This window comes from Hyperolius riggenbachi, chromosome 5, assembly GCF_040937935.1.
Source record: "Hyperolius riggenbachi isolate aHypRig1 chromosome 5, aHypRig1.pri, whole genome shotgun sequence".
In the NCBI taxonomy this organism is placed as follows: domain Eukaryota; kingdom Metazoa; phylum Chordata; class Amphibia; order Anura; family Hyperoliidae; genus Hyperolius; species Hyperolius riggenbachi.
The window spans coordinates 273,484,152-273,511,120 of record NC_090650.1 but is presented as its reverse complement, the minus strand read 5'-3'; the positions used below and the strand labels follow the sequence as shown (position 1 = coordinate 273,511,120).

Here is a 26,969-nt window from a genome sequence, read left to right as displayed (position 1 = left end):
CTGTTTTTATAAGTAGAAACTTTTGTCTGTAGCACAATCTTTTCTTTCAATAGTACATAGTTATTTGGGTTGAAAATACAGATCAGGTACAACACAAGCCTGCACCCTCTCATATCCCTGTTGGTCGAGAGGATCCAATTAGCCCCAAAAGGGAAAAAAAATCCTTCCTGAAAATCGTTTTTTTTTTTTTTTTTTTTTTGTAGCTTCTTTTTAGAAATGGCAGCTAAGAGGAAGCCTACAATATCTTTTAAATGTTACGATTATTAGAATTACAGCTACGAATACTGAGAAGATGTGAGCGTTGAGATTTGTCAATGTAACCTTTTTCACTTTAGTTGTTAACCTTGTATTATAGGCACCAGTGAGAAGACAAGTGAAGGCAAAACCTGCTCATACTAATTCTTATGGTGTTACGAGTCTAGCTGCACGACGTATACTTCAGTCTTTGGAGAAGATGTCTAGTCCTTTGGCAGTAAGTATCTTTCTGTGTGCTACTAGATGTTTAGAGGACTACATTGGGCTGGCATGTAAGATTGAAAATTTCACTTCCCATTAGGGCTGGCGATCAGAGCCGAGGCGATATTTAGATCGCCAAAGCGGCGGTTTTCGCCACCGCCGTCTAGTCTGCTCCCGGCCCCCCCCCCCCCCCCCAGAAAATTCTAATCTCATTCGGCGCCATGGACGGAGAAGGAATAGATGTGACGGCGGCTGGGGGCGGGTCCCGCCTCTCAGGCTCATTGCGGATTGGGGAAGTGCAGGGATAGGGTGAAGGCAGAGTATTGAGATAGTCCTGGCTAACCTGTACTGTGGCACCTATACACTGGCTAACCTGTAGTGCGGCACCTAGGCTGGCTAACCTGTAGTGCGGCACCTAGGCTGGCTAACCTGTAGTGCGGCACCTAGGCTGGCTAACCTGTAGTGCGGCACCTAGGCTGGCTAACCTGTAGTGCGGCACCTAGGCTGGCTAACCTGTAGTGCGGCACCTAGGCTGGCTAACCTGTAGTGCGGCACCTAGGCTGGCTAACCTGTAGTGCGGCACCTAGGCTGGCTAACCTGTAGTGCGGCACCTAGGCTGGCTAACCTGTAGTGCGGCACCTAGGCTGGCTAACCTGTAGTGCGGCACCTAGGCTGGCTAACCTGTAGTGCGGCACCTAGGCTGGCTAACCTGTAGTGCGGCACCTAGGCTGGCTAACCTGTAGTGCGGCACCTAGGCTGGCTAACCTGTAGTGCGGCACCTAGGCTGGCTAACCTGTAGTGCGGCACCTAGGCTGGCTAACCTGTAGTGCGGCACCTAGGCTGGCTAACCTGTAGTGCGGCACCTAGGCTGGCTAACCTGTAGTGCGGCACCTAGGCTGGCTAACCTGTAGTGCGGCACCTAGGCTGGCTAACCTGTAGTGCGGCACCTAGGCTGGCTAACCTGTAGTGCGGCACCTAGGCTGGCTAACCTGTAGTGCGGCACCTAGGCTGGCTAACCTGTAGTGCGGCACCTAGGCTGGCTAACCTGTAGTGCGGCACCTAGGCTGGCTAACCTGTAGTGCGGCACCTAGGCTGGCTAACCTGTAGTGCGGCACCTAGGCTGGCTAACCTGTAGTGCGGCACCTAGGCTGGCTAACCTGTAGTGCGGCACCTAGGCTGGCTAACCTGTAGTGCGGCACCTAGGCTGGCTAACCTGTAGTGCGGCACCTAGGCTGGCTAACCTGTAGTGCGGCACCTAGGCTGGCTAACCTGTAGTGGGGCACCTAGGCTGGCTAACCTGTAGTGGGGCACCAATAGCTGGCTAACCTGTAGTGGGGCACCAATAGCTGGCTAACCTGTAGTGGGGCACCAATAGCTGGCTAACCTGTACTGGGGCACCAATAGCTGGCTAACCTGTACTGGGGCACCAATAGCTGGCTAACCTGTACTGGGGCACCAATAGCTGGCTAACCTGTACTCGGGCACCAATAGCTGGCTTACCTATACTGGGGCACCAATAGCTGGCTTACCTATACTGGGGCACCAATAGCTGGCTAACCTATACTGGGGCACCAATAGCTGGCTAACCTATACTGGGGCACCAATAGCTGGCTAACCTATACTGGGGCACCAATAGCTGGCTTACCTATACTGGGGCACCAATAGCTGGCTTACCTATACTGGGGCACCAATAGCTGGCTTACCTATACTGGGGCACCAATAGCTGGCTTACCTATACTGGGGCACCAATAGCTGGCTTACCTATACTGGGGCACCAATAGCTGGCTTACCTATACTGGGGCACCAATAGCTGGCTTACCTATACTGGGGCACCAATAGCTGGCTTACCTATACTGGGGCACCAATAGCTGGCTTACCTATACTGGGGCACCAATAGCTGGCTTACCTATACTGGGGCACCAATAGCTGGCTTACCTATACTGGGGCACCAATAGCTGGCTTACCTATACTGGGGCACCAATAGCTGGCTTACCTATACTGGGGCACCAATAGCTGGCTTACCTATACTGGGGCACCAATAGCTGGCTTACCTATACTGGGGCACCAATAGCTGGCTTACCTATACTGGGGCACCAATAGCTGGCTTACCTATACTGGGGCACCAATAGCTGGCTTACCTATACTGGGGCACCAATAGCTGGCTTACCTATACTGGGGCACCAATAGCTGGCTTACCTATACTGGGGCACCAATAGCTGGCTTACCTATACTGGGGCACCAATAGCTAGCTAACCTTTCCTGGGGCACCAATAGCTGGATAAACTATACTGTGGGCACCTAGGCTATTTTTAAATTGCACAAGAATAGGTATAAAGTGTAATTGTAAATATATGGTACTTTATTATATCAAAAATTGGGATAAAAAACATAGAACACACATTTTAAAAGCAAGAGGGTATTGCAGAGTATACTTATACTCATTCCTGGCCAGCCAAGATAGTACATTCAAACCCACTCAGTCGCCACATGCATCCTCTCCCAGTCTGTTTCTAATGACAGCGCTGTCTTAATGGTATATATTCACTTGTCTCCAATAATAATTGTAACCAGGGGTATAGATCCAGTTATATGCCTTGGATAGTTAAACAACCAGAGCTCAAGTCCATCACAGTGATGATTATCTTCAGAAAAGATAAGCTTAGTTTGCATGCGAAGGATCATATAAATAAGAAAGGTCTCACCTGCATAGTTGAATTTCACTGCAACGCTGCAGACTTCCTCCTCTGTTGTGGAGGCGCTTAGAGGCCCTGTATAGAGTATAGGGCTGATGCCCAGACAGGTCATGCATCCCAGATCAGCGCACTTCGCGGTCTCCACGCTCCTTCAATCGTGCTACGCTGGCTTGGCCTTCAGCAAGGGCTCTCAGGAGATGCACGGTCTTTGGGTGGGATGCGGCCAGGCGTGTTGTAAACTCCGTCCACCAATGCATTTCACGCGGGGGTGTTTCTTCAGGGTGTAATACCCCCCCCCTATACGATCACTCTTATGCTGGCAAGGCCGCCCCCTTCGATGATATCATGATTAGGTAATGTGAACAGCACAAGACTAGGCATATTATAATCAGAGGCCTTCGGGCTTATATGGCAGTGAATATATCCTCGTCGTCATGAAGGGCGCTACGTGGCTACCTATACTGGGGGAACTCGTACTCCCCCATCAGTGTGCTGATCCATCCTTGTGTATTAAAAATTGTGAATCGAAATCGCAATTTCTCACAGAAATCGTGCAATTCAATTTTTTCCTAAAATCGTTCAGGGCTACTTACCATCCCTTATAGCAAACTGCTCTGGAGGATTATTTATAAAGTGTTCTTGCTGGTATAGTTTTTGAAGTCTCAACCCCCACCACAGTTTCATAATGTATTTTTCAATAGGTGTCCTGAGCCTTTGGACTTTCTAATCTCTCATGAACGTCAGTGACAAGATATCCTCCAAATATTTCTGACCTTTCCTGTTAGGTCCTTTCCCTGTAGAATTTTTTTAGCTCGTGTGATGTGATATTTTGCTGCTATCTTCTTCTTTTTTTTTTTTTTTTTTTTTTTTCCCCCCATACACAAATTTGGTGGCAGCCTTTTGAGTTCAGTAGACTGTTTCACCGTCCATAAATCGTCTTTTGTGGAAACGAGGCCTACATCATTTTATGCTCTGTGGGTGTGGCCGTTACTGTTTAGTCTTTAAGGAGTAATCTGACCATCTCTGTGGCCTGGTGCACACCAAGCGGTTTTTGAAGCGTTCCGCAAACAGTTTCCACCTGTGAAAACGCTTGGCTAATGTATTTCAATGGGATGGTGCACACCAGAGTTTTGAGGTTTTTACCAAACCACAAATATGGGTCCTGCAGCACTTGGGGTTTGCAGATGCGTTTCTGCCTCAATGTAAAGTATAGGAAAATCTCAAACTGCTCTGAAAAACGCTAGATCAGAGCGGTTTTCCAGGCGTTTTTGTTACATTAGCTGTTCAGTAACAGCTTCACTGTAACAATATTTGTAATCTGCTGCACATAAACTCTCCAAAAAACGCTAGGCATGTTTAGAAAACGTCTCTAAACATGCCTAGAATGGCTCAGAAATCTGCTTCAAAAACCTCCTAGCGTTTTGCAGAGCTGCTAGAGGTTTTTGGTGGGCACTGGGCCTGTGAGAAGATTCCAGCCTATGGCAACCAGCCTAAGTGAAGTAAGTTTTCTGGGCTATGGACCCAGGTACTTGAAAAAGGAGTTAACAAACTTGACAGCTGAAAGGCCTACACAGACCTAGGAAAGCATTTCTGTCTGGAACAGAGCTGTTGGATCTTTCGATAGTATCCTATAAAGCTAAGAGCAATACGTGTGTAGGGATCTAAAAATGAATTTTTGAAATCGATTTCACTTTGCATGAAAGCTACATTTGCAGTGCAGCATAAGAATGCTTCTTTTTATGTGTTAACTTGTTGCTGACCACTGACCATGTTGTCATGCTATTTCCATGTGGTTCAAGAATTGCTCTGAAATATCTTCAACTGAACAGACCAGCAAGATGAGAAAAGTCAGCAGAGAAGAGATCAACTCTCATTTATATGAATTGCTTAATTTTGCTTTTTCTTTATGTCCAAATGCAGCTGCATTCTAATACAATACGATTAATGAAAACCTGCAGAAAGCAAAATGTATGACACTTAGTTTTGCTTAGTGATTGGAGTGGAAGATGATTTAGGACTTAAGCTTCTTTGCAGTATCTAATACATAACAATGTGCCTACTTTGTAATGTTGCTCCATGTGGGGAATTTGATAGTATCCCCCTATTGTACTTCATCTATTCTACAGTTGTTACAGGTACTTAGCTCTTTCTGTTTTTTTTTTTTTTCTATTTAAGGATGCCAAGCGGATTCCATCAGCGTCTTCTCCTGCTTCACCATTGGTAAATCTATTTATTGAAGTGGCTATTTTCATGTATAACGTTTTTTAGAAAAACTGAAGCGAAAGGGATATGGAGCCTGCCATATTTATTTCCTTTTAAACATTACCAGTTGCCTGACAGCCCTGCTGATCTATTTGGCTGCAGTGGTTTCTGAATCACACCAGAAACTGCATGCAGCTAATCTATTAGTTCTATCCACTAGCATTAGCGCTTTTATCTTCTGTGGACTGTTTGAATACTGTGTAGCAGGCTGACAGCCATTTTGTACAAGACACATTGGGATGGCATGTGCTCATGGTGGCAGTTACAAGAGTTTTTTCTTAATTGGACCCTATCTACAGTTTGTACTTAAAGGATACCCGATGTGACATGAGACAGACATGGGTATGTACAGTGCTTAGCACACAACTATGCTGTTCCTTTTTTTCTTTCTCTGTCTGAAAGAGTTCAATATCAGGTATGTAAGTGGCTGACTCAATCCTGACTCAAACAGGAAGTGACTACAGTGTGACCCTCACTGATGATAAATTGCAACTTTAAAACATTTTCCTAGCAGAAAATGGCTTCTGAGAGCAAGAAAGGGATAAAAAGGGTAATTTATCAGTAAAGGGTCACACTGTAGTTACTTCCTGTCCGAGTCAGGACTGAGTCAGCCACTTACATACCTGATATTTAACTCTTTCAGACAGAGAAAGAAAAAAGGAACAGAGCATAGTTATTTGTGTGCTAGGCACTGTGCATACCCATGTCTATCTCATCTTGTCACGTCACTTCAGGTATCCTTTAAACCAAATCAACTTGGTGTATGTCCATAATTAAGCCCTTATTTTTAATGGTTTGACAGGTAAGCAAGTATACAATGCCATGTTATATGCTGTCTTACAGCCACTATGATAATATAGGTTGTTGGATGATTGGTTTCACATAAGATGGAGTAACGACCACTTTGTGTTATGCCTGGTACGCACCATGCAATTTTCCGGCAGATGGGTCGAATCGATTATTTCCTACATAGCATTCTGATTGTTTTTCTGATCCATTTTGTATAGAAGTGATTGGAAAATCCATCAGAAAAATGATTGTTTATTAGATCGGACCTGTCATAAATAATCCATTCGACCCATCTATCTAGACAATAGGAAATTGCATGACGTGTAACAGGCATTGCACATGTGGCTTATGGAGGAAGGAAGGAATTGTATATAATATATCCACCATGCCTGCTGCACTGTGAACTTGGGCTTTTGTAATATACACAGATATGTAGGATAAATATATGGGCAATAAAGAGAAGGATTTTTTTTTTCTTTTTTTGTATGTTAGACAATTTTGCTTAAAGTAGATCAGAGGTGAACTTTTACTCCTTGCATAATTGTGTTCCTTTCCTATTGTTTGTAGGGCATGCCTCAAGCCAAATACTTTTTTGTTTTTGTTTTAATACTCTAATTCCCTATAAACTAAAACCACACCCACAGGTTTTCAGAGAGCCTTGGCAGTAGCAAGGGCTCATGGGAGCTCAGTCTCGGCGGGAGGAGGGGGAGGTGTTACTAGCCATTGATTGCAGAGGGTAGGAGGGGGGATTAGGTTGTTTTCACAGTCTGAGTGCTCAAGATACAGATAAGTCTGCCTCTGTGTAATGTTTACAAACATGGCTGCTGTCATTGTATCACAGGAAGAAATAATCATTTTCTATTAAAGAGTAACTGTCAGGCTGCAAAAGCTAATTTAACCACTTCAGCCTTCAGCCGTTTTCACTTTACGCATCCGAGCAATTTTCACCTCCCATTTATTAGCCTATAACTTTATCACTGCTTATCACAATGAACTGATCTATATCTTGTTTTTTCCGCCACCAATTAGGCTTTTTTTGGGGGGTACATTTTGCTAAGAGCCACTTTACTGTAAATGCATTTTAAAAGGAAGAATAAGAAAAAAACGGAAAAAATTCATTATTTCTCAGTTTTCAGCCATTATAATTTTAAAATGCATGCCTCCATAATTAAAACTCACGTATTGTATTTGCCCATATGTCCCGGTTATTACACCATTAAAATTATGTCCCTATCACAATATATGGCGACAATATTTTATTTGGAAATAAAGGTGCATTTTTTCCATTTTGCATCTATCACTATTTACAAGTTTAAAATAAAAAAAAATTAGAAATGTTTTATCTTTACATTGATATTTAAAGTTTAGACCCTTAGGTAAATATTTACATGTTTTTTTTTGTTTTTTTTTATTGTATTCAACATTTTATTTGGGTATTTTTGGGAGGGTGGTTTGTAAACCATAGTTTTATAATGTAAATGTGTCTTGAGTTTTATTTTTTTCACTTTTAGTTGTAGTTTTACTGTTTGGCCACAAGATGGCGGCCATGAGTTTATTTACATGACGTCACTCTAAGCGTAACACGCTTAGAGCGATGCATGGGGGACGTTACAGCCAGAAAAAGCGAAGCTTCCGAGAGAAGCTGTCGCTTTTTCAGCGGGGGAGAGGAGTCAGTGATCGGGCACCATAGCCCGATTCACTGATTGCCAGGCTAACGAACCGCGGCTGGGAGCGCGCGGACGCGCACATGGTCTCCTGGGCATAGCTAGTACGTCCAGGAGGCCAAAGTAGTTAAACCTCTATTCTCCTGTGTTAAACAGTTTAGAAGGAAGCCAAGAAGGCAATACTGAAGTTAAAAATCTCTTACTTTGATGTTTGCTGAACAGCAAGCCTCTATATTCCCAAGCTCTAAAGAGGCCGGCAGGCCGCATAACAGATACTGCAAAGCATTCTGGGGCGGCTTCTTCTCCCCACTGCACTCCCTTGGTCCTCCCCTTCATTTCCCTATCCCGCCCTAAGGCTGCTTTCACAGTGAGACGTTACAGGCTCATGTTAAAGCAGCTTGTAACAGCAGCCTAACTCACAGCACTGAAAAATCAATGTTCTGTTCACAGGGCACAAGTTCCGTTAAAGTATACTGCATGAGTCAGCTATTGTTCCTAGCCACATGGCTAATAATCACTGCACAGTAGTGTTGTCCGGATCATGAACCATTAGGATCTTTGATCCTGATCTTTTTTGTGAGTCGAATCATCAGGAAGCAGGGTAAGGGAGGATATTACATCACAATTGGCTTTATACAAGACAGACAAACATGGAACCTGCCATGAGCTGTCAGGAGCATCAATCTCTGCAAATACTATATAAAAATTCTGTGAAATCCAAACGTGGACAGTGAAATGCATATGTAATATTTAGCTACTGATCTGTTATTTTTTCTCTGAGACCCTATACCTAACAAGCTCCTCTTTAAAGCTGTTTGCAGCTAGATTTGCTGCGTAAACTATCGAAACTTCACATAAGACACACACAGACACAGGCACAGACAGACACACGCACGCACACGCACACACGTTACTTGTTATAGTTAGTTTTTCATCTCGGATCCGTTTTAAGTAGTAGTGCAGAAAAGGGCTTCAGCTTTACTTGACACTCCTATGATAAATGACACTTAAGGTAAACCAGAGCTGACTAGCAAAAATCTGCTTACCCAGGGCTTCCTCCAGCCCCATAAGCACGTGCAAGCCCTTCGCCGCCCTCCCGTGGTCTGCTGTTCAGCCGCGATCATCCCTGACAATATAGGCTCAGTCACGTTAGTCAGTCTTCTGCGCGTGCTAAGTATCGTTTTTTGCTATGTGGTCAGCTGTGGTACATTTAAAGGATGGGTTATGATATCCATTTATAAGAGATGAGTTTTTGGACATTAATGGGACACTACTTGGTGTTCGTGGATTAACCTCCCTGGCGGTAAGCCCGAGCTGAGCTCGGGCTATGCCGCGCAGGGGGAGATCTCAGCCCCTCGTGGGGCGATTTTATTTCTGTAAATTGCTGTGCGCGCAGCCAGCACTTTGCTAGCCGCGCGCACAGCTTGATCGCCACAGCTCTGCGGCGATCGGCTGCACGCAGCGGCTGAAGAGGGCCCCCCCCCGCCAGAGCCCTGCGCTGCCCGGATCAATGAGTTCCGGGCAGCGCTATGGGCTGGATCGGGTGTGCCTGACGTCAGGACGTCGGCTGACGTCCATGACGTCATCCCGATCGTCGCCATGGCGACAGGAGAAGCCAAACAGGGGAACGCGTTATATACGCGTTCCCCTGTTTGCTATAGATGCCGGCGACGATCGGACTAGAGGGCCACATGCGCCCTCTAGTGGTGTTTCATGTAGCTACCACTCTGGTAGCTTTACATGAAACATTAGAGAAAAAAAATAAGTCAAGTCAAGTTTTTTTTTTTTTTTTTTTTGTGGGCTTTAAGTTTAACATGTTTTTAAAGTTTTTTAAAGTTGTCAGCAATATTAGCATGTGGGTTGTTAAAGCCTTTAGGCCATATATTATGGATTTGCAAGACTTCAAAACCTTCTAGGTTGTTCCATAAGTACAGCTCTGTCTTTTGGTTGCCTGGTGGATGATTTAGGCACAGCACATTTCTGATTCATGTGGTTTATATTAAAAGTTGTCTGGCCTGCTAGATAGATGTCATTGTCTCTTATGTGCCATAGTTGTAGTCTTTCATTGCATTACAGTACCAGGATTTTTATATTCACTTCTATAACTGCATTATTTGGTTATTTCTTGCAGACTTCTGAGAGAAGTTTGATCAACATGGGTGAAAGTGCATCAAAAAGGAAGAAGGTATTTCATAATCTCAAAGTATTTTTTTAAACTCTGGTAGTTAATGGAAAGCAAATGTAGGAATCAAATACGCTGTATGAATGCAGAGGAAACAATTGGGGAAAGAATCTTTATCTTAAAGTATGAAATGAGGTGGAAATAAGAGACTCATAAGTATTGATTAGAGATGGTCAGTGAGGGCTGGTTCACACCAAGAGTGGGACTGTGAAGAAAGACATGCGGGGCGCATTTGGCACGTCGACTGTAACTAAACTAGCTGGCTGCGGGGGAACGGAGGATCGTGGAGGACCGGCGTGGGACAGGAAGGATGCAAGGGGCTGGCAGAAGCCCCAAGTAAGTGAAACATTTTTTTTCTTTTTGTGTGTGTGTGTGTGTGTATTCAGTTCCACTGTAAGGAGCAGCAACAGACGTAAAGTCTCATTAACAAGCCTTAATAGTGATGAGCAAAAAAGTATGCTAGTTAGCCCCACCCAGGAGGCACAGGTTGCGATCAGCAATTTAAAGATTCTAACAGCTGATCCATTTAACTCGCCGTTGCTTTAAATGGCCACAGTGGTGAAAAATTTCTAAATACGTGCGTAAGCATTCATGAGAGATGCACATTTGTAACAAAGACTGGCCATGGACAGACAGTTTAGCTTATGCCAGTTTCACATAAAGCTGTGCACACATTGTATAAATATCACCCAAAGCATTTACCTTTGAGAGCTTCTCAGCTATTTGCCAACCATGCCCATACCAACCTGTAGAGAGTGAACCTCCCAATGAAGCTCAAAGTGAGAACTCCCCCTAGTGGTCAGACAAGTTACATGTAAAGGGGGAATCACTGAAAGACTCTGAAGCGAGAATAAATCTCGCTTCAGAGCTCATAGTTAGCAGGGGTATGTGTGCCCCTGCTAAAACGCCGATATCCCACGGCTAAACGGGGGTCCCTTCACCCCCAAACCCACACTCGCAAAACTTGGTCGTAGATTTAGTCGTAAAAAGTTCTCTTCCTGGAGACAGGGCTAACGGCTGCAGCCCTGCCTCCTGTCGCATCTATCAGACGCGCATCGCAGCCTCTCCCCCGCCCCTCTCAGTGAAGGAAGACTGAGAGGGGCGGGGAAGAGGCGGAGGTACGCGTCTGATAGACGTGCATGAGGCAGGGCTGCGGCGGTTAGCCCTGCCCCAATGCGGAAGCGCTCCCCGGCTGCATGGAGGGGATTTGGGGGTGAAGGGACCCCCGTTAAGCCGCGGGATAGCGGCGTTTTAGCAGGGGCACACATGCCCCTGCTATCTATGAGGTCTGAAGCGAGATTTATTCTCGCTTCAGACTCTCTTGATGGAGAGCAAAGTTACATTGGGGCACATTTGTACATGCACTAGACAAGCGGATTTCTAGGGTCTAGTATACATTTTGAGTATAATAAAATCCAAACACAATCATGTAAAAAAAAAATTATCTTTCTGCCAGGCCATAATTTCCCCATTCTTCAGCTTTTTTTGACAGAAAACCTGCAGTGTTTTTTTTTTTTTTTTTTTATTACATTAAAATTTATATAAGTGTGAATTTTTGCATGCAAGTTTCCGGACATGCGAAAATTTGCATAGGAATGTAAATTTTAATTAATGCATAAAAACCAGAATCCTGCCTTAAACCTGCTGGACAAGTTGGGCTTGTCCCTACTGCCAGGGAGACTGCGGTTTTTTGGATGTTGTTACTGAGGGCGTTGAAGAGTTTCCGTGTGATATGGCTAAAGGAGATGGTTTAGGTTGGATTACAAAATGGCCTAAAAAGTCAAATTTATGTGTTTAGTTCCCCCCCCCCCCCCTCCCCCGACTTGCTTTGTGTTGATTAACTGAGACTCCATAATAACCACAATATTTTTTAGCTGTGGTCTTCATGACACGTTGCTGTGATAGGGATGCTTGCAGTTAGTCACGCATGGACTGAAGCTTACTCTCCAGCACTTTCAGCTGTCACAGAATGAATAGGAATATTGTCCATTCATAAATGACTATCTGAACACAACACTTTTGGAAAGCTCTGAACACTTGTTGGCAGTTTATAGACCTTATTTTGACAGTTTGTGTGTTTACAGTAGTTTTCAATATTGCAGCATGTTCATAATAGTTGGGAATCCATTGTGCAATAGGCCTTTGTAGCAAAGCATTTCAGTTTTGTTACTCTGTGTAGAAATGCATGCTTCCAAAAAATGCTCATGGCACATAGGTGTGAATGTTAGTCAGTTAATTTTAAATTCAACAGATAAGGAATAGCACACACTGTACCAACCTGTTGCTGAAAATATTGTATCATGCCTCAGATTGAGCAATCACTGGATGCATACCCAAATGTCATCAGTTTAATAGACAGTCCAGGAGCAGCAACATCTTTGTGCATATAAAACTTCCATTTATGCACTAGATCTTTAAAATGTAAGCAATCCAGGAACTCGCAATACCAAAGGCTTACATCACAGGAAACTTGATCATAGTTCAACGGAGCTGTGGAGGTGGTTGACTGTTGTTTTGCCTCACAAATGGGATTTTTTGAAGATCGTATAGAGTGTTGATGACCCTGGATGTAATGAATGTTGTATATGCACAAAGATGTTGATGCTCTTAGATTATCTGTCATAATTTGATATTTTCCAAGTCCTCAAACAAGGGCTTTAAATCATACCTGAAGTGACATGAAATAAACATAGGTACATGTATTGCATGCCCTACAAAGAAATTGTCCAAAGTCCCTTTTTGGTTTAAAACAGGAATAGTTAAAGGATAACTGACCTGAGGGGAATAAAGAGGCTGCCATCTTTATTGCCTTTTAAACCATGCAGATTGCCTTCCTTAGACCTTGAACAAGCATGCAGATCAGATGTTTGACATAAGGTTCACTGCATTTGTCACATGCATGTTTCAGGTTTGTGATTCACACCACTGATGTCAGAAAGATTAGCAGGATTCCAGGATACTTGAATTGTTGAATCCAGGCATGGGCAAACTCGGCCCTCCTGCTGTTACGGAACTACAAGAACCACAATGCATTTGCCTTTGAGTCATGACTCTGGCTGTCAGACTCCTGCAATGCATTGTGGGACTTGTAGTTCTCTAACAGCTGGAGGGACAAATTTGCCCATGCCTGGTTTAACCACTTGAGGACCGTGGTGTTAAACCCCCTTAGTGACCAGGCGATTTTTTATTTTATTTTTTTTATTTTAATTTATTTTGTAGTAATGAGGCCTCTGCAGCTTTAAGGTCTAGCTGCAGGGCCGTGCCACACAACTCGGCGCACCAGTGATTCCCCCTCCCAACAGAGCTCTCTGTTGGTGGAGTCTGATCGCCCCCCCCCCCCCCCAGTGGTTTTTTTTATTTTTTATTAAACTTGCCTTTTTTTTTTTTTTTTTTTAATGTATTTTATCCCCCCTCCCTCCCCCAGCCAATCAGCGTGATCGGCTGTCATAGGCTCTCAGCCTATGGAGGGGGCAGCACTGTACACAGTTATTAGACGGCGAAACCCCCGCTGGGAGACTGCAAGCAGGAGACACGCGCAGCCTGTACGCGATCTCCTGCTAGCCTCCTAGAAGGCCGTTCACGCCAAGCGGCATGGAGCAGCCCTGGGACTGCTGCCGCGTCCACGCCAATTGGCGTGGAGCGCTCGGCAAAAGGTTAAAAGGAAATTATGGTAGCCTCCATACCAGTCTCAGGTCAGTTGTCCTTTAAAATACGCAAATTAGCTTTTTAGACTTCAAAAAAGTAAATAGAAGCCTAAAGAATGAGCGTTAAAGGTGCGTACACACCCCATACTGTAGCTAACAACTGGTCTGTCAGGCCCTCCCGCTGGGCGGGTGTTCTGCCGACAGTAGGATGTGTGTACACGCTGTCCTACTGTTGTCGTCGTTCGCTACAGAATGGCGTGTGTATGTGCCTTAAAGTGCACACACTGATTAAATCTGCTTCAAACCAATAACTATCAACTTTCAGCTGAAATCTGTTAAATTCACCAAATGGAAGATGTTGCTCGATCGGTGGAGGCTGGGGTGGGTACGGTGGTAGTGGCGTTTGGTTTCTGAACGAATGATGTGTCTTCTCTCCATCGTCGCTGTGTTGCTCTGTCCCATGACAAACACTAGAGGCCCATGGTCATGTAAGGTATGTGCCACCTGGCCTCTAGTGGCGCTACTTCCTTCTGCATGGCACTGTCTACTAGCACAGCACTGGAGGATCAACCAGATCAGATGGTTTACCGTATATACTCTCATACAAGCCGAATTTTTGACTCCCAAAAAGGGGGTCCAAAGTTGGGGGGTCGGCTTGTATGCGAGTCTCTATTGTGGTGGTCCGCGGCGCCCGCCCGCTCGCTCCCTCCGCGGCCGCCGCTGCTATTACCTCTTCAGCCGGCGGCCGCTTCCTCTACTGCGGGTGCCCCTCTCGCTCTGCTCGCCGTGTATCACAGCAGCGCGCCCGGCGCTGCTGCTGTGACGAGGCAGGAGAGAGTGGTTCCCCTGGTAATGGCGTCGCCGTTACCAGGGGAACCGCTCTCTCCTGCCTCGTCACAGCAGCAGCACCGGGCGCGCTGCTGTGATACACGGCGAGCAGAGCGAGAGGGGCACCCGCAGTAGAGGAAGGGCCGCCGGCTGAAGAGGTAATAGCGGCGGCCGCGAAGGGAGCTGTGGGTGGACGGGGGATCTGGCTAAACTGGTCACTATACTGGCTAAACTGGACACTTTACTGGCTATACTGGGCAGTTTACTAGCTATACTGGGCACTATACTGGCTAAACTGGGCACTATACTTGCTATACTGGACACTTTACTGGCTATTCTGGACAGTTTACTAGCTATACTAGGCATTGTACTGGCTAAACTGGGCACTATACTGGCTAAACTGGGCACTATACTGGCTAAACTGGGCACTATACTTGCTATACTGGACACTTTACTGGCTATACTGGGCATTATACTGGCTAAACTGGGCACTATACTGGCTTAACTGGGCACTATACTTGCTATACTGAACACTTTACTGGCTATACTGGACACTTTACTGGCTATACTGGGCAGTTTACTAGCTATACTGGGCAGTTTACTAGCTATACTGGGCACTATACTGGCTATACTGGGCACTATACTGGCTATACTGGGCACTATACTGGCTATACTGGGCACTATACTGGCTATACTGGGCACTATACTGGCTATACTGGGCACTATACTGGGCACTATACTGGCTATACTGGGCACTATACTGGCTATACTGGGGCACTACCTACCCATACTGGGCACTATACTAGCTATACTGAGGCACTACCTACCCATACTGGGCACTATACAAGCTATACTGGGACACACTGGGGGGATCACGCGGCCTGCACCAATCCCGCATTTCCTACCCCCGGCTTATATGGGGGTCAATCATTTTTCCCTGTTTTTTTAGGTAAAAGTTGGGGGGTCGGCTTATATGTGGGTCGGCTTATATGCGATTATATACGGTAGTTACAGGTTTACTGGGTATCCATCAATTGATGCAGAACACCTTTTACTATGAGGGATAAACCTGCAGCACCATGCCTCGTGTATGATGCATTATGTTATCATTTAAATAATGCTGTATTACATGTGCAAAAGCTATGCCTGAACTGGGGCTGTAAAAGTGTTCTGATACTCCGTGAAATAGCTTTATATTCCTTTTTGATAAATCTAAATTCAGGCATGTTTCTTGTGTTGGTGCAGAATTATCCATTTTTCTTTTCCTTTCTTTAGCTGGATTCTTCATATCCACCAGTACAGAAGCTTGTGACACCCCAATCCATTTCTGTGTCCTCCGGTCTGATGAGAAAAGTCCGACCTTCCCTTGCCTCATCCATGTTAAGCAGTGCAAGTAATTGCAGGACACCAAGCGCCGATAAGCACAAAGTATGTATTGCCTTTTTAGCAGCGGATTGCAAGCTTTGTCAGATAAAGGCAATCACTCACTGACTATCATTAATCAGGGAGAAGTATAACTTATGGACATCCCTATTGGGTGCTAATAGAAGTCCTTGTTGTTCATAGTTTTGTGGTGTACTGTCTAAATCTATGCTGTGGGATTTATCTGAAATAAGATTGTTCCTGTTTATGAAATAGATGTAGACAAGGCTAGCTAAAAAATAATATATATATATCTCTCTCTCTCTCTCTCTCTCTCTCTCTCTCTCTCTCTCTCTATATCTATATATATATCTATATATATATATATATATATATATATATATCTATATATCTATATCTCTATCTCTATCTCTATCTCTATCTCTATCTCTATCTCTATCTCTATCTCTATCTCTATCTCTATCTCTATCTCTATCTCTATCTCTATCTCTATCTCTATCTCTATCTCTATCTCTATCTCTATCTCTATCTCTATCTCTATCTCTATCTCTATCTCTATCTCTATCTCTATCTCTATCTCTATCTCTATCTCTATCTCTATCTCTATATCTATATATATATATATATATATCTATATCGTCTCTCCTCCTTCCATAGCAACAGAACACTTTGCACAGGCTAGCAGTACTTCTGCACTGCAATCGTCTCTATACCTCTGGTGACAGTATGGGCAACAGTAATTGTGCATATAAATGCACCTTTAGTAATCCTTTTCTTGTTCATGGTGCTAGGCTATCTGTAGCAGGAGCCTTCTTGCAGCCAGACAGTTTGTAAGCATAAAGTTGAATCTCTCCTCCAGAACATTACCTGTTGTAAGGCCAGATCATAGAATATGGATAAACCGTTTGGAATTTATAAAGGCAATACCTGGGACAATTTGGGATCCTAAAGATGAGCATTAGCTGTTACATGTTATACTAGGTACAATTTTTGGTCATTTAAAATCAGGACATCTATTTATTAATCTAGGGCTTTGAGTAATGATAAACGATATTGTAACTGCTGAACCTGAGTGCTTAAAGGGAACCTGTACTGAGTAAAATTATTTAAAATAAACACATGAGGTAACTTCAAATGAACATTATAGTTACCTCGCCATCAGTTCCTTTCAGAAGCGCACAATTTTCTTCTGCCAATGATCCCTTCCAGTTCTGACAACATGTTGTCAGAACTGAAATATATCGGTTGCTGTCAGTTATTTATCAGTTGCTGACAGTTATAGCTGAGAGGACACCTGATGTGCCATATCTTTCCTTATGGCTTTGCTGACCAGGAAGCTGTTATGGGGTAATGGCCATTTTCAAAATGGAGGACTGAGAATTCCCTTGATCACAGTGGACAAACAGGATGCGGGAAAGGAGAAAGAGATTGAGGAGTAAACTACACGGTGGGTAAGTATGACTTGTGTATGTTTTGACTTCATTTTCAGTTCAGGTTTTCTTTAACTATGCAACCTGCAGTATTTGTAGAAAATGGGAACATTGGCTGAAGAACTGCTGGCTGCTTAAATTGTGATGAGGTGTTGTTTATGCCACACAGTCAGGCTCTGGGTGGCAACACCCTCTGATTCATGTTGCCACCACCAAAATTTAAATATGCACTTTAAAATACCCCTGAACTGGGTTTAGTTTGCTATACTTTTAATTGTTTTATTTGTGCTCACACTCCAGTGCCCCTGAGGCTTGTCGAGATAGAGCTCGGAATGATAGTACTAGTATCATTCCGAGTATACTAGTACTAGTAAAAACAGCAATGAAGGGGGCACTCAGAAAGCGTTTATAAACTTGCGTTTATCCAGACTGTTGCCGAACACAAACTGTTTGAGGGGCTTCCCTTCCTCAGGGACCTTGGAGACTCTGAAACTTATTCTGCAACAGTTTGGATCAGTCCTAGGACGCATTGTGTGGACCGCTGGCCGCATGCTTGAAATTCCAACCTACCCCCGTAAAAAGTTGCGAGCAGGCAGAGGGGGATTTGAAATATCTCGCTCACTGATGTTCGGCATCGAATCTCCATGGCAACAGGGCGTGCCAGCGTATTACATGCTGGCGCGTCCTGCCGTCACGTCATGTGATGCCTAATTGCCATGAAGATGCGGGACATGGATGAGTGAGGTGAGTTTCAAATCCACCGCTGCCCACTTGCAACTTTTCATGGAGGGAGGGGAATCCGTCGGCATACATATGAAAACGCCGCAGGAATACTTGGGCACAGAATACAGCCAGTATATGGCTTATCCTGCTGCTGCACAAGTCCTGGCGGCGTTAATTACTATTCCCCCTCCAGGTCCACGTGGATAGTGGCGAATGGTGTAATTCGGCTTCCAGCTATTGCTGGCGGCCGAATTATTGATTTTTAACAACTTCAGCTCATTTACTTGTACAAGTTACTCACTGTGTGCCGCAATAGCCGTAATTCCTATTCCGGTTTATGGTGGGGCCGGCCACGCCCAAATCTCCTGCGCTGTTATTACAGCTCTTGAATCCGGCTGCCTGTCGGAGGGCCTGAGAAAGAAGCGCATGTGTGCCGGATACTGCCCGCGCGCCGTAGTTTGCTATTTTGTCTATTGCCTATTGAGGAGTGGTGACCCACAGAAGAACAGAGCACCGGTGGACCAGGTGTGATTAGCCTGGGGAGAGTGACCACTCCAGTATACCTTGTGCTTACTAATACTAGTACACAGATTCCGAGCTCAATCTCCACATATGCCACAGTACTCCAAATAAAACACAATTCAAAGCATGGGCCTCAATTCTGGTATGGTTTTTAAACAATTTACCTCATGTACAGTAATTTGCCTTATGAGGTAATGACATTTAGCAATTTGGTAGGTTTTAGTCCTGTTTTACTTCGTGAAATAAATTGAGGTAATTTGTGAGGTAATTGGCATGAATTTTACCGAAAATGGCTATTCTCGTGAAAATTAGGGGGCATGTTAGCACATAATTTACCGATCAGTTTAAGACCTGCCCGGTACCTGGAGGTAAAGTCAATTTGTATGCATTTTGCAGCTTTTAGTGGAGTAGTGGAGTTCCTATTCAGGCTGTGTAATACATAAGAATAGTAGAAATAACCCCCCCCCCCCCCCCCCCCCCAAAACAACTATCTTCCAAAGACTATCCTAACTTATGGAAGACTATTAACCTTCCTGGCGGTAACCCAGGTGTGCACACCGATCGTCTCTCTCCCCCCCCCCCCCCCCCCCCCCCCGACGGGGGGAAGCCCTAATGGAAATCCAGTTAAGAACGATCGAAGAGGGTGGGGTATCATACAGGATTTAAAAAAATAAATAAAAAAACTGCTGCGCTGCCCGCTGGCGGTTTTTAATAGACCGCCAGGAGGGTTAAAGACCTTATTTACTGCATGCTTATTGCTGAAATACCGCATGTCTTACTGCACTTTATGCATTTACCACACGTTTTACTGCATGTTCGGAAATGCAGAAAAATCTTTTGGAATTGCTTTAAAAAAAAAAAAAAACCGCATGAGGTATTTTACCTACAAATTTTTTTTTACCTCACATAGCTTCCAGAATTGAGGCCATGGTGAGCAAAACTCGGGGGTACTGTACTTTAAATCCTCAAAGACTGATCTTTCAGTGTAATTCACATTAGCAATAAGAATTTTTTGTTAAAGTTCAATACTTGTTTGTTCAGATTCATGATGTGTTATTATCATCATCATGTGTTAACGTTCTTTTTACTGCAGATTACCCATAGTATAATTGTAATTTTTTTTTAATGGATTTCTTATAACAATGCTTTTTCCCCCCCTCCCTATAGATGACTAGAGGCAATCATATAGCTGAAGATCCTCCACCGCAGCCGCAAAGGTTAGTTTCTCATGGTACAGACTTTAGATTGGTTCTTATAGACGAACACTGCCATTCCAGCGCAGGAGACTTGGGCGCAGCAGTGAGTAACTTCAGCGCCGTCAGAAGACAGAGCTAGGCCTGAACAATTTAGGAAAATATTGAATTGCACGATTTCTGCCAGAAATTGTGATTTCGATTCACGATTAGTGATGCACAACAATAGATCAGCACTCCAATGGTGAGTATGAGTGCCCCAGTATGTTAGCCAGCTATAGGTGCTCCCAGTATAGTTTAGCCAGCTATAGGTGTCCTGAGTACAGGTTAACGAGTATAGGTGCTGCAGTGCAGGTTAGCCATCTAGATCTCCTTTAGTATATAAAGCCAGATCCCCCCCCAACCCCTTTAGTGTGACTGTGTACCATTCTCCCAGGCTCCTCCGCTTTCCCTCCCGTCTTGCACGGTACGTTTCCTTGTCATGGTCAGTTGTACTGCTCATGCCGCCTGGTTGCACATGCTCCACTCGCGCTCCTGTGGTCGGGAGCATTCAGCACCTTTGCAGTACTAACTGCGCAGAAGACTTCCAGCCATGGGAGTAAGAAAGGGGCGCGTGCGCAGCTAGACCACACAAACGCAGTGAAGCGCGACTGGGTAATGTACTGGGCAAACCGCCAGAGGGACAGAGTGGCCTGAGAGGTGTGCATGGGGGTGGAGGAAGTCCCAGGTGCGTATTCTGCTTCCCCTCACCTCACAATTGTTGATCTACATACACACAAAAAAAACAATTGTCTTTCTACCGCCGACCTTTCACAATTGTGTTATCTACTCGTCCACACCTCACAATTGGCTATCCAGTTCCAGGGCTACCCACCTCCAACTGTTTTCCAGCTGCACCCCCCCCCCCACCTTCCTCCCTCCCATTCAGGCACAGGTAGACGGGGCAGGCTAGGAAAAAAACCTAACACTTACAAACTTGATGATCCAGCCAGGTCCCAGAACGCATTGACCCGCTCTCCATCCGCAGGCAGCCTCTGCATCTCTGTCTCGGCAGGCACAAACTGGCAGCGTCTTTCTCCTTCCTGCTAAGGCAGCGGGACCACATGTTTGGGGGGGTGGGGCAGTGCACGAGGAACACTGACTGCACCAGTGTCTGGATAAGACTATTACCTTGTAGTTCAAGTGCCCGCTCCGCTCACCAGTCTTACCTGTCACAGCCACATAGCCAAGCGGCAGGTATTTGCTTGAAAGTGTGTTTTTTTTCACCCCTGCTCGCCTGCGTGTTAATGTGTATGCGGGTTGCTGGGCAACACTCATCCAAACTCCACAGCGGCTCTCCACTCGGTAATGGAGCGTGGCTGGAGCAGTGCAGGTACAGGCTGCGGAACAGGAGAACCACGGGTTTGACGATCTCAAGATCGTCATGTCGCTGATAGCCATTTTGATTTAAAAACCGAAAATCGTTCAGGCCTAGACGGAGCTGAAGTTTCTTATAAAACACTATAATTCGGCCTCCAGCAATTGCTGGAAGCTGAATTATTTCATTCCCCACCATCCATGGCAGCCTGGAGGGGAATAGTATTTAACCTCGCTGGCGGTACACAGTTTTAGAGGCTGCGTTCGCGGGAGGATTTTTTAAAATAAAAATTGCTCTATATGCCTAAGCTAGCACTTCGCTAGCTAATTATGTCCCCCCAGCCGTACGAGAGGAATCTGCGCAGGATACAGCCTGTATGGCTTATCCTGCTCCTGCACAAATTCCCATTGATTTTAAAGAGAAACTCCGGCCAAGAATTGAACTTTATCCCAATCAGTAGCTGATTTCCCAAGAGAAATTATTCCTTTTCACACACAGACCATGAGGGGGCGCTGTATAACTGATATTGTGGTGAAACCCCTCCCACAAGAAACTCTGAGGACCGTGGTACTCCTGGCATTTTCCTGTCTGTGAACCTTGTTGCATTGTGGGAAATACCTGTTTACAGCTGTTTCCAACTGCCAAAAAAGCATGCAGCAGCTACATCACCTGCCAACAGTACAAAGGTTACCATGTAATGTCAGAATGTAAATCAGGGATTTAAAAGATTTTACAATGGACACTGACTAAATCATTTTTACATAATTATTGTAAAAATGAAGCCTTTTTTTATTACATTTTCATTGGAGTTTCTTTTTAGGAGAGGTATTGTATCTGATTTTGATGCCGAGCTTCAGCTCGGTATCACTTTAAGGCTTTTCAAACTTTTTTGTCTTCAATTAGCCAACAATACTTATTCAGGCTTAAAGAGAACCCGAGGTGTGTTTAAAGAATGTTATCTGCATACAGAGGCTGGATCTGCCTTTACAGCCCAGCCTCTGTTGCTATCCCAAACCCCACTAAGGTCCCCCTGCACTCTGCAATCCCTCATAAATCACAGCTGTGCTGTGAGGCTGTGTTTACATCTGTAGTGTCAGTCTCAGCTGCTCCCCCGCCTCCTGCATAGCTCCAGTCCCTGCCCCAGTCCCTTCCCTCCAATCAGCAGGGAGGGAAGGGATGCAGGCGGGGACTGGAGTTCTGCAGGAGGCGGGGAGAGCAGCAGACTGACACTATAGAGATAAACACAGCCAGCTCTGACAAGCTGTTTGTCAGCAGCGTGGCTGTGATTTATGAGGGATTGCAGAGTGCAGGGGGACCTTAGGGGGGTTTGGGATAGCAACAGAGGCTGGGCTGTATAGGCAGATCCAGCCTCTGTATGCAGATAATATTCTTCAAACCCACCTCGGGTTCTCTTTAAAGAGAACCCGAGGTGGGTTTTAAAAATCCCAATTGCACACAGAGGCTGGGTCTGCATATAATGCTCAGCCTCTGTTACTATATCATTCTCCCCCAGATCCCCTACCCCCCCCCCCCCCCTCACGCACTGCTTGCCCCCATAAATCAAACCGCCGTGCTAGTGACGCGCAGCGTGTCGATAGCCGGCTGTTTACATGGCCACTGTCACACTCTGCCGCTCCCCCGTTTACTCTATATTGCTGCTTCCCGCCTGCATCCCCAATCAGCGGGGAGGAGAGTGACAGTGGCCATGTAAACATCCAGCTATCGACGCGCTTCGTGTTGCTAGCATAGCGATTTGATTTATGAGGGCAAGCAGAGCGCAGGGGTGGTCTGGGGGAGAACAGTATAGCAACAGAGGCTGGGCATTATATGCACGATTTTTAAAACCCACCTCGGGTTCTCTTTTACCTCCCTGAGCGTTACGCCGCTCAGGAGGTTTTGCTAGCCTGTGTCCCCATGCTTAATTTATTAGATCCAATGGCTGCAATAGCTTTAGCTAGCACTAAACTAGCTAGTATAGGTGCCCAGCACCCCCCAATCCAGCCACTTATACATTACACAGCCTGGTTCCAGCGATTGCCGGAGCACAGCTCCGATCTTCTCTATGGGGAGGATCGTTCATGACGTCTCCGACGTTATGCGCAGTCACGATCTTCCCCATAGAGAAGACCGGAGCTGTGTGGGGAGGCTGCGACGATCAATGGAACAAGGTTGGGTAATATATAAGCAGCTGAATGGGGGGATCGCAGGGTGCTGGCTACCTATACTGGCTAGCCTAGTGCTAGCTAAAGCTTTTGCAGCCATTTGATCAAATAAATTATTCATGGGTGATTGCTGAGGCTAGCGAGTGGTATGCCCGACACAGTGTCGGGCATACCGCTCAGGAGATTAATTTCATAGAAATTTTTTTCCCATCCTAACTATTGGGCGCCCCTTTCATCAAGTTTTGATCCTGTTTGCATACGTGCTGCTATCTGATTAGTTTGCAAGTATTTGCAAGCGGATTTCCGTGTGATGTTATCCAGCTGGACGCAAAGGGGAGTAGTTACACGCAGAATAGAAAAGTGCATATTACCGTGCTTTCTATGTGTGTCATGCACTCCCATAAACCTAACCCAGAGCTCAGGAAAACTGCTGTAGGCACTGGATTAACATTTAGGTTAAAGTGGATCCAAGATGAACTTTTTTTTTTTTTTTTACTCCTTGCATAATTGTTCCTTTCATATAGTTTATAGGGCATTCCTCAAGTCAAATAATTTTTTTGTTTTAATACCATAATTCCCTTTAAACTAAACAAGCATCGCCCACAGCTCCTCCACCACCTAGGCACTCTGAGACCCATGTAGGCAAGGGCTTATGGGAGCTCAGTCTGGGCCGGAGGAGGAGGTGTTACTAGCCAGAGCTTTCAGAGGCAGAGGAGAGGGGAGTGACGTTTTCACAGGCTGAAGGCTGGAAATGCAGAGCTGCTTGCCCGTGTGTAATGATCAAAAGCTAAACAGGGCTGCTCTCGTATCACATGAAGAAATAATCATATACTGTTGATGTTTACAGCGAGATTTGTTGTGTAAACTATCTAAACTTCAGATAAGATATATAGACAAGTTACTTGTTATAGTTAGTTTTTCATCTCGGATCTGCTTCAAAATGGCATCATGTTGTTCTGCTGCAGTGGGAACAGGGTGCAGCGATTACACTGATGATCATGGTGTCCTTGTAATTTTTTAAATGCAGAAAAATCATGTTCACAGTATCTCATGCACAACACAAAAACTACTCCGCTGTCTCATGCACATATAATAAATTTATTGATAGCCTTGGCTGCATTTTGCTGTGATACTGACATTTTAAAACCAACACAATTTAAAATATACTACCTGGCCAGGAGTGCTTAAAGCATTAAATGGGGCCAGACCTACTCATCTGTGCAGCGCGATCGCCCAGCCTCAGCCTACGCAGAAAGCAGCGCACTGAGTTAGGTCAATAAGGCCCTCTACGACCACCAAAACACAGCACACTGTGAGATGTTATTCTATTTGAACCAGTCCTGCATGCTGGGATTCCTGAATCCTCAAAGCGGTTCCTTGATACGCTGGTATTCATTCAATGGGCATTGATGAGCAAACAGCAACTGGCATGTAAACGTTTCAGTTTCCATATGGTCGAGGTCACTTAAGAAGTCAGAGCATGTGTCACTTAGCAAAGTTGTGGCCAAGGCCTTTATACTTGCGCAATTTGATGGGGAGCTCCAGCTCACATGACTACGTGACCTGCAGTGCAATGGGTCTTGGACGCCTATTCAGCCGCGCTGTGCGCTTCCGCCTCCAGACGCTTGTTGGATCATGTACCGCTGTGGGATCCCAGCTTAGTTGTCAGAGTATGGCTCAGTGGGGGGACTCTTTTGTGTAAAATTTAGATGTTTCAGATGAATTACTCAATCCCCTACCAGTTAGTGTACGAACTAAATCAAAATATATGCCACAATTGACGCATCGTTTGTCTACATTCAAGGAATTGGTGTGTAGAGATTTTGCTGGATTGCAGTGGACACCATGTAATCGTAATAAGAATTTAACATCTGGGGAGGAGCAGGCCCTTAAGTATCTTGGGAGTTTGTCTGATGTAACAATTAAGCCAAGTAATAAGGGCGAAAATGTCGTATTGCTGCCCACTGCATATTATGTGGAGGAATGCATGCGACTTTTAAGTGATGAAAACACATATCTGAGGTTGAGGTCTGATCCTTTCCCCATGATCAAATCCAGGGTGAACCAGGTGCTGGACGATGGCTATGGCCAGGGGGTTGTGTCAGAAAAAGAGCATGATTATTGCTGGGTTGATACTTACCGTATACCTGTATTTTACACAATACCGAAGATTCATAAAAATCCCACACACCCCCCTGGCCGACCAATTGTGTCTGGAAATGATGGACCTTTGGAGAAATTGGGGAGGTTTCTGGATCTGAAGCTCAAAGATATGGTCGAGAGGTTGCCATCATATGTAAAGGACACTGGCGATGCCCTGCGGGTTTTGGATACAGTTGAGGTAGGTGGGAGTGACCTCATTGCCAGTGTGGACGTGGAGTCGTTTTACACCTCAATCCCTAACGATGTCGTGATAGCAGCCGTGTCCTTATTTCTAAATGAACATTTCCCTGAATCAAGGCAGCATAATCAGTTCATTTGTGACGCTCTCGATTTGGTGTTGAGCCTAAACTGCTTTTCATGTGATGGTCGGTTCTACCGCCAGATCAGGGGCACTTCGATGGGGGCGTCCTGCGCCCCAGCTTATGCCTGTCTCCATCTAGGACTCTGGGAGCGGTGGGACGTTTACCCCTTGGACCTTTTCCAGAGGCACGTTTTGCTCTGGCTGAGGTTCATGGACGATGTGCTCCTGGTCTGGCAGGGTACTGAGTCTCAGTTGGCAAACTTCATGGAAAAATTACAGTGCAATTCACGGAATATACGTTTGACCTACCAATATGACAAAGATGCCTTGTCCTTTCTAGATCTAATGGTTAGAAAGCAAAATGTTAAGATAGTGACATCTACTTTCTGCAAACCAACAGCTGGGAATACATTGTTGCATTATTCTAGTGTTCACCTCCCTTCACAGAAAAAAAGCCATTCCCAAGGGTCAGTTCACAAGAATTAAACGCAACTGCTCCCTAAATGAGGATTACCTCAGAGAAGCTAGTGAATTGAAGGCTCGATTTAGGGAACGAGGATATCCTGGACGTTTAGTGGATGAGGCTGAAGAGATAGTTGCTGGTAAAGATAGACTCCTTGATTGATGGCAAGAAAGAAAGGAAAAAGGATTTCCTCAGATAATGAAGTAATAAGATTTGTATCTGATTTTGGCCCTTATTGGTACGATCTGCAAAAATCTTTCCAAAAGCACTGGCATGTCCTAATGTTGGATACTGAAATAAAAAAACAAGTTGGAGACAGACCGTTCATGACAGCTCGTACAGCAAGGAATTTAAAAGACCATCTTGTGAGGTCCGAGTTTCACTCTACCCAGCCTGGAACCTGGTTGGACAGATACCCCAAAAGAGAGGGGATGTTCCCTTGTGGATCCTGTGTGAATTGTAGATTTGTAGAGAGAAGTAAAAACTTCACAAACCATGATGGTACGGTGTCTTTTGAGATAAGAGATAATATAAATTTTAATTCTACACGGGTAATTTATGCCATAAAGTACCCTTGCAACCTCCTATACATAGGAAAGACTAAGAATCGTCTAAGTAAGCGTATTGGTGATCATGTGGGAAATATTCGCAATGGAGATATGGATAGCCCCCTGGGGAAAAACTTTAGAGACTATCATGATGGTAAACCAGACGGACTCACGTTTAGGCCTCTTGCACACTGCAAGCAATTCAA

At 45.0% G+C, this 26,969-nt stretch overlaps 1 protein-coding gene across 3 annotated transcripts in view; it reads left to right on the top strand.

Annotated features, from left to right (window-relative positions):
• Positions 1–26,969, top strand: part of NUP153 (nucleoporin 153) — a 179,938-nt gene that overhangs the window by 57,959 nt on the left and 95,010 nt on the right. For all 3 annotated transcript variants that reach the window (XM_068236949.1, XM_068236948.1, XM_068236950.1), the window contains exons 6-10: positions 356–472; positions 5,325–5,369; positions 9,996–10,049; positions 15,794–15,946; positions 19,744–19,793. In XM_068236949.1, the coding sequence (XP_068093050.1) occupies positions 356–472; positions 5,325–5,369; positions 9,996–10,049; positions 15,794–15,946; positions 19,744–19,793 (419 nt within the window). The remainder of the gene's footprint in view (positions 1–355; positions 473–5,324; positions 5,370–9,995; positions 10,050–15,793; positions 15,947–19,743; positions 19,794–26,969) is intronic.